This window comes from Erpetoichthys calabaricus, chromosome 1 (assembly GCF_900747795.2).
Source record: "Erpetoichthys calabaricus chromosome 1, fErpCal1.3, whole genome shotgun sequence".
Classification (NCBI taxonomy): domain Eukaryota; kingdom Metazoa; phylum Chordata; class Cladistia; order Polypteriformes; family Polypteridae; genus Erpetoichthys; species Erpetoichthys calabaricus.
The window spans coordinates 324,052,883-324,069,887 of NC_041394.2; the positions used below are offsets into that span (position 1 = coordinate 324,052,883).

The window sequence follows — 17,005 nt, forward strand, 5'->3', positions numbered from 1 at the left end:
CCATTGGGGCGCCTATATTACCCTTGGCTGCGGCAGATAGATGGTCATTTCCGGAGGGTAGAACTGGACCGTGTGTCTGACTTTGGGGCTGACAACCAGGATCCCGAGCTGTTTCGTCATGTGGTGGGTGTGGCAACATGCTGTACCAGTGCATGATCCCCAACTTGACCTGACCTGACCTGACTATTCTGGTGTCAAATTATTTACAAAATGTCTTGATTGCCCCTGACTGTAATGGTGCTGTCTATAAAATGTTCAGTACATTCTTATGTACAGATCATTGTTTTAAATTCTAACTTGACATATGGATATTTGAAGGCTCTGTCCAGTTTATCCTTTACCATCCAGTGATAAACCATATTTTGTAATGTGAATTTTTAATTGTACATTGCTTGTTTGAGCTTATTTAATTTTTATGTGGTGCTATTCACTGCGACTGGGATCAAATGTCTTTTAAGGTCTTGCCAAGGACAGTGGTGCCAGAATTGGACATACCAGGGGAAAAGCTTATCAAGTGCCAGAGACATGATAATAACATTACAATGGCAAACCAGAAGTTCCTCTGCCGTGTACCTGTGGACAGAAAATAACTAATAGAGAAAGTACTATCAAGGGAGAAAGCCTGAAGATGGCTTGATACAGTCAGACTCGCATAACAGATGAGATATTTTGATTAATGTAGTCTCTTGACCTTGAGGTGGTGAGGCAATCATAATGATTAAACCAATAGATTGTTGCAGTGGCAGTGAAAGACACCCCTATTCTCTTTTTTTGGTTGTAATCTGTTGCTTGAGACAATAAGGATGCAAACTATAAAAATGAGGTATCTATTCATGACTGTGAGGGGTGCGACAGTCCAAAAGATACTGAAATATCATGTTTGCCAAAAAAGCATGTATAGAAATTGAATAAACAGGAAAGAAGAAATAAGGATGAAGTGTCATTTAGATAGATAGATAGATAGATAGATAGATAGATAGATAGATAGATAGATAGATAGATAGATAGATAGATAGATAGATAGATAGATAGATAGATAGATAGATAGATAGATAGATAGATAGATAGATAGATAGATAGATAGATAGATAGATACTTTATTATATAACTGGAGACAACAGAAAAATAAAAAATGAGTAAAATGTTTGACCTACTTTTAAGCCCATCTGAAAAACTGGTTGTCCCATAACATTTGCGAGCATTCGGATTAATGCGGCACCCTGTAAAGAAAGGAGACAAAGGTATAAATTCAGAAGCTTATCATTGACATTAAAATACCCATACTGTACATAACAAAATCTAACACAACATTTTCAGATTAGACAGGAGTCCTTTCGTGGACTATGATGTTAGGTGATGACATTGTGATCTGTAGCGATAGTAGGGAGCATTTTGAGGAGACCCTGGAGAGGTGGAGATATGCTCTAGAGAGAAGAGGAATGAAGGTCAGTAGGAACAAGACAGAATACATGTGTGTAAATGTTAGGGAGGTTAGTGGAATGGTGAGGATGCAAGGAGTAGAGTTGGCGAAGGTGGATGAGTTTAAATACTTGGGATCAACAGTACAGAGTAATGGGGATTGTGGAAGAGAGGTGAAAAAGAGAGTGCAGGCAGGGTGGAATGGGTGGAGAACAGTGTCAGGAGTAATTTGTGACAGACGGTTGGAGATGGTGGCACTGACCAGAAAGCAGGAGACGGAGCTGGAGATAGCAGAGTTAAAGATGCTGAGATCTGCATTGGAGAGGAAGAGGATGGACAGATTTAGAAATGAGTACATTAGAGGGTCGGCTCAGGTTGGATGGTTGGGAGACAAAGTCAGAGAGGCGAGATTGCGTTGGTTTGGACATGTGAAGAGGAGAGATGCTGAGTATATTGGGAAAAGGATGTTAAGGCAGGCAAGATGAAAAGAAGAAGGCCTAAGAGAAGGTTTATGGACGTGGTGAAAGAGGACATGCAGGTGATGGGTGTGACAGAGCAACATGTAGAGGACAGGAAGATATGGAACAAGATGATCTGCTGTGGCAACCCCTAACAGGAGCAGCCAAAAGAAGAAGAAGAAGAAGAAGAAGAATTCTCAAAAATCCTTATTCCAGTCCAATGTCATCCAATCTCAGGATTTAGCACAAGTTTGTCATGGGGTACACTCACACACACTCACACATGCACCTTTACCACTTTCAAATTACTAAATAATCCAAACACACATGTATTTTGGCTAGATAAGGAAGGAAAAGTGAAGTATCCAGAGAACAATCCACATATAAATGTGCAGAATGTGCAAACTCCATGTAGTGACCAAGTGTGGGATTTAAAGCCAGGGTACTGGTGTATCAATGCTAACCACTGCACCTTCTTGACAATTGTTATAAAAAAATATCATAAAAATTTCAGCAATTCCCTTTTAGTCAACATCAAAATATTTCCCTTGAGAGTCAAAACACTCGTTCCAGCAATATTCCTTCCCTGGAAATATTTCCAGCGATCATCTTTTATTACCAGGTCTAGAGACTCATACATTTTGTTTCCTTGATTTCTCCCAATGGTAGCAAATCTCCTTCTCTTCAGTCTCAATTTTAATTTTGGGAACAAAATTAATATCTGGTGAATACTGGGGGTGCAAAGCAATCACCAAGTTGTTTTTTGTCAAAAGCTCTTTGATTAGCAATGCGGTTTGTGAAGGTGTGTTGTCATGGTGTAAAATGTAGCTCAGGGTGTGCCACTTCTTTGTAAGCTTTTTTTATGATGCTCTCCCACAGATGCCTCAGCGGTTCAACATAATGTCTCTGATTAACACCCTGTCCACAGGGAACAAAACTAATTTACGAAGACATCCATTAATGTTGAATATTGAATATTGTCTTGAAAATCTGCCTTGGTGTCTTGGAGAAAAAAAATCGCCCAAGTCCTATTCACAATTGTAGAAGAAATGGTAGAAATACTCAATCAACGCAGCACAATGTCATTCGGCAGACCGTTTAACCAGACTGTAGGCATACAAGACTTAACGGCATATTCAATAACTACACCCTATTACTGTGTAATTCAAAGTCCAGGTGTTTATATTATCATATGTGCAATGCACATCCAAATTCTAACTTGCATAATGTTCCTTACAGAAACAGTAATCAACATAAAACATTAGGTTCAAAAAAACAGCTCAAACTTAAATCTAATAATTACAGTAAATAACACTTAACACAATATTACATACCCTAGAACCACAGAAGATGTGGCACTTAATTTGCTCAGTTGATTACAGAGAGTTTATCACATATGACAGTTGATCAGCCTTATTACCTGCTGGGTAGAAACTGTTCTTAAATCTAACAAGTTCAGGTGTTAATAGCTCTATAGTTGTCTGCATGATGCGAGGAGGGAGAAAAATATTCATTCAGGGTGACTGGGGTCCTTAATGACTCACTTTGGCTTTCACAGGCAGCGTTTGGCAAATGTCCTGCAGAGATGGTATCTGTGTGCCAATGATGATCTGCACAGTACCAGCACACCATGGAGCCTGTTATGATGGACCATATAGTACATTTGTAAAAGTTAATGAAGCCTTGTAGAGACCTTTGGGCCTTCTTAAGATGTTTTGAGAAAGGACAGACACTGATGGGCCTTTCTGATGATTGCTGTAGTGTATTCTGGCAACCTAAGATCATTGAGGTTGGTAAACCTTAGGAATCTGAAACTGTCAAGTGTTTCTACAGCCTCTTTCCTAATGTAAATGGCGGGTGTGATTTACCTGATGCTTCCTGAAATCAACGATCATCTCCTTAGCCTTGCTGATATTCAGACAGAGGTTATTGTCCTCAAACCACTCTGACAAGAGCCTAATCTCCCCTCGATAAGCTGTCTCATCATTGTCTGTGATCAAGCCTACGTCAATGGGATTATCAGCTAACTTTATGATGATATTGGAGCTATATCTGGTCATACATTCATGGGTGAACAGAGAGTATAGCAGGGGACTCAGTATTCTGCCCTGAGGGGATGCCACTGTTTAGGATAAGTGTGGAGAACGTGAGTCTACTAATTCAAGCTGAGGCCTGCCAGTTAGAATGTCCAATTGCAAAGGTAGTCAGTCTAATGGAATTACAGTGTTAGAGGCCCCGCTTTAATCTAGAAAAAACAATCTGACATAGAAGCTCTTTGGATCCAGATGTTTGAAAGTGCTGTGCAGTGTAAGTGCTACTGCATCCTCCGTAGTCCTGTTGTGTTTATAACAGAGCTAAAGGGGATCCAAAATATCTGGAATAACACTCTTAATGTGTCCCCCACCAGTTTATCAAAGCAGTTTGTGATAATTGGAGTCAGCACTACTGGATGATAGTCATTAAGGCATTTCATGTTGGTTTTCTTGCACACTGGAATTTTTAAAGTATGTGGAAACCATTACTTCAGTCACTATTGAGCGATTCCAGGAATTTTTGGGCCCCACTCGTATGCAGATGTATAGTAATATGTTGCTCATTTGGGTGGGACAGGACAGGACACATTCATAAGAAGAGGAACTCATATTAGTGAGTCCCTCACTGAGTATCAGTATTGTTAAAAAGTGTAAAAAGGTCCAGTTGCAAAGAGAGGAGCAAACTGAATGCACTTAGTCTTTCTCATTGTAGGAAGACAAAGGACAACAAGATGGTATTATGTTATGTGATCATAAAAGGTACTATACAATGGACACCAGAGAAAGACAGAAACTATGAAGGATAGCGAGTAAAACATCAAAGGAGATCTACTTGGGATGGTCCCATTCCAAATACAAACAGCCCAAACATTCTCCTGTCTATTTAAATTTACATGTGAAGTTGAAGGTGCCGTTAGGGATCATCAAAGAGTGGTGTAGCCCAGCAAACATAACATTTTCAAGGTGTCACTAACTCTGAAAGTGATTCTGAAGGCTGCTCAAAATTGATTCTTTTAGGATGCTACCTCCCAGAGCTGTAAGACTGTCTCACCTCAACACTTTCCTTTATTTTTGTAATTCCACCCCTGGTCCTGTTTTTGTTTTACATGTGTAGTTTTATTGTGAACTTTACCCTAAATTGCTTCTACAGGGGTGAAAACTAACCTGAAATTTAAAGTCACTGGTGCTGCAGTCATTCAGGCCCATAGAGGACTAGATAAAGCCCTCAGTTGCCTCAGCTCTTTCACTGTGGCATTAGTTTGTTTTAGTAACTGTTTTCATCTGCTCTTTTTGTGTCTTTTCCTTTTGTAAAAAAAAAAATAGTGGTCAGCTGAGACTTTTCGTTAAAGAATTTTATAGTTTTCAATTATGGATTGCCTCCAAGGATTTAGAATTTTGGCTTGTTCGCTTCTGTATTTTCTCATTTGTTGTTGATTTATTTCTGAGCTTTTTGTCATTGCTTCTTTTGCCTTTTTTGAGTAGCTTTTTCTGTTTATTTGTTTGTCTTTAAATTAAACACTTAGTATTGAATTAAATACTTTATATGCCTATTCTTCAATGTATTCCATCCATCCATTTTCCAACCCGCTATATTCCTAACTACAGGGTCACGGGAGTCTGCTGGAGCCAATCCCAGCCAACACAGGGCACAAGGCAGGAACCAATCCCGGGCAGGGTGCCAACCCACCACAGGACACACACAAACACCAAGCACACACTAGGGCCAATTTAGAATCGCCAATCCACCTAACCTGCATGTCTTTGGACTGTGGGAGGAAACCGGAGCGCCCAGAGGAAACCCACGCAGACACGGGGAGAACATGCAAACTCCATGCAGGGAGGACCCGGGAAGCGAACCCAGGTCCCCAGATCTCCCAACTGCGAGGCAGCAGCGCTACCCACTGCGCCACTGTGCCGCCCATTCTTCAATGTATTCTTCTTGAATAATAAACATTACATTTTTGTATTTTTATTTTATAATTTTGAATTCATTATTTAAAAGAATTAATAATTTCCATCAGTTTATTTAACACTAGAATTACCAGAGCCAACGAAAAAACTCCTTGTAAATGTGTCTTGTAAATGTGTCAATAAGCCCAAGCAGCAAGCAGCCTGCTATACCATACCCCCCACCGCCTCAGAATGGGCAAGAAGTTCTCCCAGTTCCTTCCTTGATTGATTATCTGGGAGTGAGCTACCCAGATTGTAAGGGGAAATAACTTGATGTGTGTTTTGTGTCTACAGCAATCTATGTAAATACATCGTTAAAACAGAAATGTTTTTCATGTTTTAGTAATAAATAACAAAATGTAGAAACTAACTGTATAATATGTGAAGGCTGATGGCCAAATATCAAACAAACACTTTCACAAAAGGTGTAAGTACTATACAACAGCTTCCACGGAGCTGTGGTTATAACTGCTGACTTATAATCCGGAGGTTGTGAGTTTGAAACCAGCTGTCGGGCAATTTTACCATTTAGAGTAGTGAGGTGCTCTTTTTGTTAATATTAAACAATAAAAACATACATTTGATTTGTGTCTATAACAGCCGGTGTAAATTTATAGTACTTGTAAAAATTTGCTTTTTTTTTTCACTTTTACTCTCTCAGTCATGATCACAACACAACAACCACACCCCACAGAGATCTGACGTGGTTACTTTTTATCTGAAACTGGGAATAACTGTAGATGTGAGTGGTGTTTTGACACAATGGAACTGGAAATTCTCTAATCTGGATAAAAGCTGACACACAAACGCTGGTGAATCTGCCTTCTTCGTAAGTATCTCACCATTACTTGAATTTTTTTTATTCAGTTTTATTGAGTTTTCCTGCTCACGCTGAATTAGTATGCACCTTATGGTCCATGATGTCAAAGCCGCACTGACAAAAAACAGAGAAGACACAAAACACACATCAAATTATTTCCCCTTACAATTCTGGGTAGCTCACTCCTAGATGATCAATCAAGGCAGGAACTGGGAGAACTACAGAAATGCACTTCAACTATGGAAGTGAAGAGCTTTCAGCTGTTGAATATTAATTCTCATTTACTTGTAAGCAATAAAAAAATTCATGGAGGCCACTCCATTTCAATGGAAAATAGAAATATTCACATTTACGTAAATCTCAATCCCGCTTCAGCCAACTCAGGGTCTTGGGGGGCTGAAGCCTATCTCAGCAGCTTTGGGGGAAGAAGGAAATCATCTCTAGACAGGGTCATTTGCAGGACACACACCTACACTCATTTCCTTTTCTATCCTTGGCATTTATAATCTCTTTTCAAGCATAGATATACGTTTTTTTAATTGACTTTCAAGTGTAGCATGGAGGTGATCACATTTGAAAGGTCTGATGGTTTAAAATTGGGTAAAAAGTTAAGCAACGTAAGAAAAGTCAGTATTGAAATGACTGTGTTGAAGACACAGTGAAAGAAATGTAGTTTTCTGAGTAATTAAATTCAGAGGAAAAGATTTAGGTTTTCACCCACTGATTGTTTAGTAACTTCCAATTTTGTCTTGACCCATTTTTAGTTGATTTCTGCTCTTCGTTGCTTTAGCCTGAGTATTCTCTTTGGTTTGCCCTTATCTTCACTATTTGATTCCCTTCTTTCTGTTGACCTTTTTTTTGGAAATCCCAAAGTGGTCATGACATTAATCTGCACGACCATGCTGCAGTACTGAACACATCATCTATTCATCCATCCATCAACTCTCTTTTCTACATAAAATAATCATCAAATATTGAGCCCCATTTTACTGTATGCAATCAAAATCATAAAATTTAATGCCAAGAACAACTTCATTCACACAAAAGATTCTTCCTGACCTTTTTGTAAGCAATCCAGTCAAACACTCTGTCGATGTCTGTCGCTTGATGCACCTCCTGGGATATAGGGTGGGAGCTGGCGAGGCCATCCAACAGCATCACTTCATGGAGAACATCAGTCAGAAACCTTTGCTTCTCCTAAAATAAGAGGAAGGGAGAGACATAATCAGCAAGAAAAGAGCTGCAAAATGATTGATTAAAGTATTTTCCAGATTACATACCAGCTGCACTAGAGGAGAAGTAGGAAGCCATCATCAATCAAGACACCAAGCTCTTACATTGTACTAACTTACTAAGTAATTATGTTGACTGTAGTTAATAATATGTTTATCTAATTAATTAGTTAATTGTCTAGTGAATGAATTAATGACATTATAATAATAATAACAACAGATAGATAGATAGATAGATAGATAGATAGATAGATAGATAGATAGATAGATAGATAGATAGATAGATAGATAGATAGATAGATAGATAGATAGATAGATAGATAGATAGATAGATAGATAGTCATGTGAAAAAGTAAGTACATCTCAAGGAAATTATTGACATTTTCAACTGGCAGTCGATCTTCATTCAAAGTGTCTACAGATAAAGGTGATATACTTGAATATACTTGATAGATCTTAATAATAATAATAATTCTCATCTTCCAAGTCCACTTTTTCTGATCAGGGTCACAGTGGCAACAGGCCAAACAGTTCAGCCCAGACATCCCTGTCACCAGCTACAGTTTACAGCTGTTGCAGTGAAATTCTCTGGCATTCCCAAGCCAGTTGGGAAATGTAATCCCTCCAGTGTGTCTTGGGTCCACCGTAGATCTTCACCCAGTGGGATATGCCTGGAGCAGCTCCAATAATCATAATCATAATAATATAAAACAACACTACTATGTGGTTAGAGGTGAAGTGGTAAGACTCAGTGTGTTCTTAAAGTGGAGTAAAGTTGCAGTTAGAAGAAAAATAAAACAATGGAATATCAGAGTTAATGTCATGCTTTGAGAACAGACCTATCCATCCGATCATCATGTCTTGAAATTGTAATTTCAAACTAATAGATAAGGCATAATTATTAATTACTAGCTGTGTAAGCCCATGCTGTAAAAAGCCCAGGGTCCTAGAAACTATTGGAATAGTCAGAAAAAAATTGAAATATAGAGATGTCAGGTAATTGAAAGGAACTACTCTGGGCATCTCTCTCCTAGAGAGAGTTGTTTTGCCGTCATGCTCGCATCGCTTGTGCATTAGCGGCGGGAGGAAAAGTAAAAAGGATACCGTTTTGCCAATTTTAACGGCTAAGCGACTTTGTCTTTCTTCTGAGGTTTCATTTTGCAGATGTGCTGGCCTCGCTTGTGTTATTAGCGGTTAAGCGAGTTTTCTGTTTCCTCGGAGGTGGAACCTTTACCCTGACTCCACCTCTCACTTCTGGGCCGGACAGACACACACACGTAGACGTTTACATATAAGATGGTTGAGAGCATGAGTCAAGATCACTTATTTATGAATTAAAATGGAGATATTAAGTCTTGGGTGTGTTTCGTCTTGGTAGAGTAATATATTGCTCCACTTTCCCCTTTTGTATTATTAATATGTAGCCTTTATCAGAATGCCACTAATCTCACAGATTTACCACTGTTTATAAGGTATTATAGTATAACTTCTCCCCACCTTCCCTTCTACATCTATAACCTCAGGCAATTAGGTGTAGTAAAAGACAAGCAGGAGTTAAGTTACAATTTAAACAATGTATTATAGATAATATTCATAAATAATAACAATATGCAAAGAATATTTGAATATTGGCAACCATACAACCTGATTAAATGCTGATGTGTACTTTCAGGCGGCACACAGACTTGTTAGTTACTTAAAATGTGTCTAGTTAAGGCGTCATTTGTGGTCAGCTTTCTTCAGAACAGGCCACATGCCTGTCTCAATATGGCTGCCGAGCTGTGCTCTTCATTGTGTTGCCCTTTTCAGTTCATGCATCAGTTTGGTGAGATGGTCATTCAGCAGTTTGGTAAGAGAGAGAGAGTGAGGGAATGAGCAAATTTATAGATTCTCTGTCCAACCCCTAGAGCCAATAGGTCGTCATGGTACTTAAAGGCTTCTGATACAAGCCAGTTCCAAACAGCCATACTTCAGACCAATGGGGAAATAGAACATCTTCACACTTGCCACCAAAACCATTTGTTGAGCTAAAGTTTGTCAGTTAGGCAGCCTGGCTTTCCTATGGGGGTTGACTGAGAGACTTCAGAGAAACATTAGCCAAACTTGTTTAAGGCACTTCCCCCCAACTCTGTTGTAAAATTCAAAGAGACCTATTACTAAAAGAGGTGGGGAGAGGGGTTGTAAACATGAATGCTTCTCACTAATGTAACACTAATATTACATTACTTTGCCTAAGTTAAAAATAAAGACATACAAAATATTTATCAACTTATATGCAAAATCTCACATCACAACAGGTGTTTTAAATATATTTCAATTCTGTTTCCCATCTGTAAGAAGTACAAATATTGGCATGTTCAACACATTTTTTAGCTGTCAGTTTAGCTGTCAGTTCACACCTCGTTACGTGAACCAACTTATGGCAAAATTGGAGAAGGATTTTATGTCAACATAAGTCTTAAAACTAGTGTTGTATCTCCGTTACATAGGTGACATTTTCATAATCTGGAATGCCAGTGAGAAGGGCCTCCTTCATTTTCATAGTGAATATAATTCTTTTCACCCCAACATAAAGCTAAAGCTTAACTACTCAAAAACAAGTCAGCTTCCTTGACACCACCGTTCATCTGAAAGATAACACCCTTGTAACTTCTGTTTTTCACAAACCAAAAGACAGATGGACATACCTGAGAAGGAATAGCTTTCACCCCAAGCATAGAAGGTGCTCCATCATTTTCAGCCAAGTAATACGTTACAATCGTATTTGCTCAGACCCGACAAACCGGGATAAACAACTGCAGGAGCTTAGACAAGATTGCATTAAACAAGGATATACCCCCAAAACAACAGACACTCAAATAAGAGAGCTACTGCCATACCTAGAGACAACCTTCAAGAATATAAAAACAAAGACAACAAGAACTGCATCCCCCTTGTTGTCACCTACAACCACATCTTGAAGCACTTTGAAAAATTATAAAAGAACTCCAGCCAGTACTTAATAATGATGACACACTGAGAGAGAGCAGTCCCAGAACCTCCCCTTTAGGCTTACAGACAAGCACCAAACCTGCAGCAAATAATTGACCGAAGTTCCCTGGGTGAACCAACGGATAATGGTACATCTCCCTGCCTACAGTAAAGATGTAAAACGTGTGCTCACATGATATATGATAAAGTTTGTGTTTTCATAACACACTTCTGATAATAACACAACTTAAAGGGATCATATTCCTGCAGATCATCTAATGTGGTCTACCTAATTCTTTGTATGAAATGTCCCAATACTGTACTCTGTGTCAGAAACACTAGACAAACACTCCGCCAAAGAATTAATTTACACAGGTTCCACATTAAGCATGGCAACAGGGATGTTCTGGTAGGAGGTCACTTCAGCAGCCATGGTCACTGTGAGAAGGATTTTAAAGTCACAGTGCTTATGGACAACTTCAAAACACAGCAAGAGAGAAAGGAATAGAAAGATAAACTGATGATTTGAGGAGTATTTACATCTCTCGGACTGACCCAGACAACCTGACTACAGATCCACATTGCATGGAAGACTCATCAAATTCTTCAAAAGACTTTGTTGGACAGTTATCAAATGATCTTGACTATACATTGTTCTAATCTCCCTAAATGATTCCTAGCCTGGAGAGGTCTATTAATATTTTACATTTAAGTTGACCCACTTAACAGTTTTCTAATGCCGTATCTGTCCTAGTGTCTATATAAACACAGGGAATTCCAGTTTCTGTATTATGTCTTGCCTGAAGAAGGGGCCTGAGATGCCACAAAAGCTTGCATATTGTAATCTTTTTAGTTAGTTAATAAAAGGTGTCATTTTGCTTGACTTTTCATTGCATTTCACTTACTGTAAGACATTTTATGTGAAACACTTGACAAGTTTTTTTAAATAATTCATTCTCTTTTTTTCTTAATTACAGTTAAAATACAGTTACATCTGAAGGTTTTTTATTATTTTTATTTTGTTTATTATATGTCATTAATCCAGCCATGAGTTACACTCAGTCACCTGTTAATTTGACTAAAGCCATTTTAGTTAAGCATGGTCAGTGAATTACAGATCTACATACAGTATATTTTGGACACTAGGGTCGCTCCAGCTCCCCAAACCCCCAACATAAGCAGGCTCAGACACAAGTTAAAAGGCTAAAGAGTCTTTTAATATGAGAAACTCTTTAAAGCAAGTGTTTCCCACCACAGCACAATGATCACAATGGGCGCACAGCAACTCTTTTCATCCTTTTCTCTGTCTTTCACTGCCTCCTTCACTCCCCACCTTTTCCCGGCTCTGGCTTGTCCTTGTGAGGCAGGCAGCTCCTTTTATCTCCCACCTGGGAGTACTTCTGGTCTTCTGCACACATAGTCCAAAAGAACTTCTGGGTTAGGTTGGGGTCCCATGAAGTTGGGCTCCCCAGTCTCTGCATCACCCACTGGCAGCACTCACGGAACCCAACAGGGCTAAGTTGAAGAACTTCATGTCTCATGCTGCCCTGTGGGAATCTGAGGGACTACTGCAATGCAGTGGGGGCTGCCATCTATCACTCCAGGAGCATTAATGCACTGTGAGCACTCTCACTCCCAGGCCTTCCATTCTGAGGGCATCCAAGCCGGGTAAGGCTGCCCACCATCAATTGCAATATTCAATGGGGGACTAAAGTGGCTCTTCTTTTTTTTTCTGCAATCTTTAGGTAGCACCAGAAAGGCTCAGTCATTCAGATGTTATTAAGAGAAGTTCAAGGCTTCCACAATACAGTTCAGGACTGAAGAATGCAGTAGAGGCTAAAGCAATCAGAAAGCAGAGGTAGTACCAGGGTATAGCTCTTTTAACTTTTCCTGTATTTCCACTGCCCAAATGACCTCAAAGAGCTTTATATATACTGAGGTGGCCAAACTAATCCTGTCAATTTTTCAACTACACACTTCCACTCCAGGTAGGTCATGTGTACAGTGTGCTTGGGGTCATTTATGTGCCAATGGTGAAGTTTTTGCCAAAAGTCTTTTTCACAAAGAAACTCCATGATGGACTGAAATGTTTTTTATATTTCATTATGAAAAATGCAGCTTGAAAATTTGACTTGAGGTGCTGCTGCTCACTGACTGTAGCCCTGTTAATGCAACACTTATACAATATTTGTATTTCTGTCAAATTGTGTTAGCTTATTCATTTCTAAAACTCTACTCATGATATCCCAGTATTTGTAGTGACCAGGCAATTACACACTTAAGCTGCACCCCTAGCACACCTAATATCAATAAATAGCCTATTAATATTTAAGTTCAAGTTTACTATTATGTATATACTGCATAATACAATGAATTTTTTATTTGCATTTTTCCTCAGAACTGTAATAATGATAAAGTTCTAACAAAGATAAGACCACATATCAAAAAGAATCCAAGTATAAATACATGCAACACACACACATGTTTGGGTTTATGCCAGGGAGAAGAACAACTGATTGAGACAGCTCATAAAGAAGCAACAGGAAAAACAGAACATTTTATATGTTTTGCTTATTGATTTGGAGAAGGCTTATGATAGAGAGCCACGTCAAGGGGTCTGGAAGTAATAAAGAGAGAAAGAACTACCACAGAGATATGTGAGGATTGTTCAAGATATGTATGAGGGAGTGAGGACTGTTGGTTTAAAAGCAGTGTTGGGGTAACAGACAAGTTCCCAGTTAGAGTCGGTCTGCACTAGGGATCTTCTTTAAGCTCTTTGATCTGGTTATGGATGTGTCAAGTAATTGGATAAAAGGCCAATTCCCCTGGTGCAGACTTTATGCTGATGACATTGTGTTGTGTAGCACCAGAAAAGAGGAAGTGGAGAGGAAGCTGGAAGAATGGCATTGAAAGACTGAGAGTTGAAATTAAATAGGAAGAAGACAGAATATATGAGGTTTAAAGATGATCAGGATCCTTATCACGGTGGCATGTCAGGATGCAGTGGCTTTGCACTCTCTTCTGTGTTTCTTTTGTTATTTATCTGTCCTTTTAATTCTGCTATGGACCACTAGTGAGAATCGTTCATACAGTCACACAAAGTTGCTTAATACCGAACAAAGCTGTGAACATTCTTTTAACTTCAGTAGTATCCCAAGGGAGATAGCCAAAATACCAGCAGCACCCTGGATTACAATCCCGCTGAGGTGAAGACACAGGTGGCATTGGGAAAGGTGGCAGAAGCAGGGACAGCGCCCGGGTGTACGGCCTGGGTACATAAGGCTCTACACAGGCCATCGCTACCAAGCATCTTTCTATCAAATGTCCATCCACTTACGAACAAACTGAACAAATTAAGGCTGAATTCAATTCAATTTAAATCAATGCCTAATGATCTATGAGGAACTACTGCGTGCTAATTTTAACGGGGACATCAACCTGGTTCCCGACAGAGCTGTGAAACTAACTAGCCTGTCAGTGTATTGAGCCGACTTCAGTGACTTCTGGTAAGAGCAGGGGCAGAGGGCTCTGTGTCATTATATACATAACTAGCTGTGTAAGCCCATGCTGTAAAAGGCCCAGGGTCCTAGAAACTATTGAAATCGTCAGAAAAAAAATTGAAATGTAGAGATGTCAGGTAATTGAAAGGAACTACTCTGGGCATCTCTCTCCTAGGAATTTTCATTTTGCCGATGTGTTCACATCATTTTTGCATTAGCGGCCTAGCGACTGTCTTTCTTCAGAGATTTCGTTTTTCCGATGTGCTCGCGTCGCTTGTCTATTAGCCGCTAAGTGAGTGACTCTTTCTTCAGAGGTTTCATTTTGCCGACATGCTCGCCTCGCTTGTGTATTAGTGGCGGGAGGAAAAGTGAAAAGGATACCGTTTTGCCGATGTGCCCGCCTTGCTTCTGTATTAGTCGCTAAGCAAGTGACTCTTTCTTAAGAGGTTTAGTTTTACCGACGTGCTGCCACACATGTAACCTCGGAGGTGGAACCCTTAACCCGACTCCACCTCTCATTTCCGGGACGGAGAGACAGACAGACTTCCACGTATAGACATTTATATATAAGATGACTGGTGCTCAGATCATGCTGCTATATAGAGTTACTGCTCCCCAGATTTGGAATACTTAATGCTCAAATATAGGCCATTTTACCTACCAAGGGAAGTTTAAGTTGTTATCATTATAGCTGTGTACATTCCACCTCAATCTAATGCTAAGCTAGTGCTGGCACAGCTGCACTTGGCTATCAGAAACAATAGGACGATCACCCAGATGCTGCCTGCGTTATTACTGTGTACTTCAACCAGACAGATCTTTGAAATGTGCTCCAGAAATTTTACCAACATGTACAGTGCCCCACCAGGGGATCAAACACCCTGCTTAAATTATATACAAATATCACAACTCCAGGACTGATTTGAATGCAAACATTGGGAACTGTTTGTTCAGCAGACAGTATGGGGCACTGAGATAGACTTGGAAGAATACACATCCACTGTTCTTTTCAATGTTTGTAGCTGTGTGGATAATGTCACTATGGAGAAGAAGATTAAAAAAAAATTCCAAATATGAAACTATGGATGAGCAAAGAGGTGAAACCACCTTTTAAATGCACATAACCAGGCATTTAAATCTGAGGATCTCATAGCTTACAGTGTTTCCAGGTCAAACCTGAAAAAGGTATAAAAAGTCCAAAGACATCTACAGGAAATATGTGAAAGATCATTTTTACAGCATGGATACCCTGTCTCTCCCCACAGTGATTTAACATTGGCCAATGATCTCAACAAATTTTTGCCCACTTTGAATCTAGCAACCCTATTCCTCCTGAGGAAGCCAAGTCTCCCACCTTCAGAGTGAGTATGTATGATGTACAGTGCACGCTGCAGTGGGTCAGGCCACGTAAAGCTGCTTGACTGGACAGAATTTCAGAATGGGTGCTTGGAAACTGTGCTTAGCAGCTTGCTGAGGTATTTACAAATATTTTTAATCTCTCTTTGATGCTGAAAATGGTCTCTGCATGCCTTTAGCCAGCCATTATTGTGCCAGTGCTGAAGAAAACCAGCATCAGTAATATGAATGACTATCGTCCAATTGCTCCGACACAGATAATAATGAAGTGCGTTGAAAGACTGGTTCTCTCTTACATTAAAGCCAACATCCCCACCTCCCTGGACTCATCTCAGTTTGCTTACAGAACTAATAGATCTACAGAGGATGCCATCTCTCTATCTCTGCACACCCCCCTGACTCATCTAGAGGGACAGGGCACATACAGTAAATGAGGATGCTATTTATAGACTATAGAACTGCTTCAATACTGTTGTCCCCTCCCAGCTCATCTATAAAGGAGGAGGTGTATAGGAACCTAATCAATGACTTTGTTAAATGGTGCGACTCAAACCACCTACACCTGAACACCAGCAAAACCAAGGAGCTGGTGGTGGATTTTAGGAGGCCCAGACCCCTCATTGACCCAGTGATCATCAAAGGTGACTGTGTGCAGATGGTGCAGACCTATAAATATCTGGGAGTGCAGCTGGATGATAAATTAGACTGAACTGCCAATACTGATGCGATGTGCAAGAAAGGACAGAGCCGGTTATACTACCTTAGAAGGCTGGCGTCCTTCAACGTCTGCAATAAGATGCTGCAGATGTTCTATCAGACAGTTGTGGCAAGCGCCCTCTTCTACGCAGTGGTGTGCTGGGGAGGCAGCATTAAGAGGAAAGACGCCTCACGCCTGGACAAACTGGTGAGGAAGGCAGCCTCTATTGTTGGCATGGAGCTGGACAGTTTAACATCTGTGGCAGAGCGATGGGCGCTCAGCAGGCTCCTATCAATTACGGAGAATCCACTGCATCCACTTAATAGTATCATCTCCAGACAGAAGAGCAGCTTCAGCGACAGACTGCTGTCACTGTCCTGCTCCACTGACAGATTGAGGAGATCGTTCCTCCCCCAAACTATGCGACTCTTTAATTCCACCCTGGGGGGGTAAACATTAACATTTAACATTATACATAGTTATTGTCTGTTTTTCACCTGCATTATTATCATTCTTTAATTTAATATTATTTATTGTATCAGTATGTTGCTGCTGAAGAATGCGAATTTC

The 17,005-nt window shown here is 39.9% G+C and overlaps 1 protein-coding gene across 1 annotated transcript in view; it reads right to left on the reverse strand.

Annotated features, from left to right (window-relative positions):
* The window catches only part of LOC114664349 (thyrotropin-releasing hormone-degrading ectoenzyme-like), a 940,843-nt gene that overhangs the window by 366,380 nt on the left and 557,458 nt on the right, over nt 1–17,005 (reverse strand). The window contains 2 exon segments of the mRNA XM_028818439.2: nt 1,155–1,220; nt 7,740–7,877. Of these exon segments, the coding sequence (XP_028674272.2) occupies nt 1,155–1,220; nt 7,740–7,877 (204 nt within the window).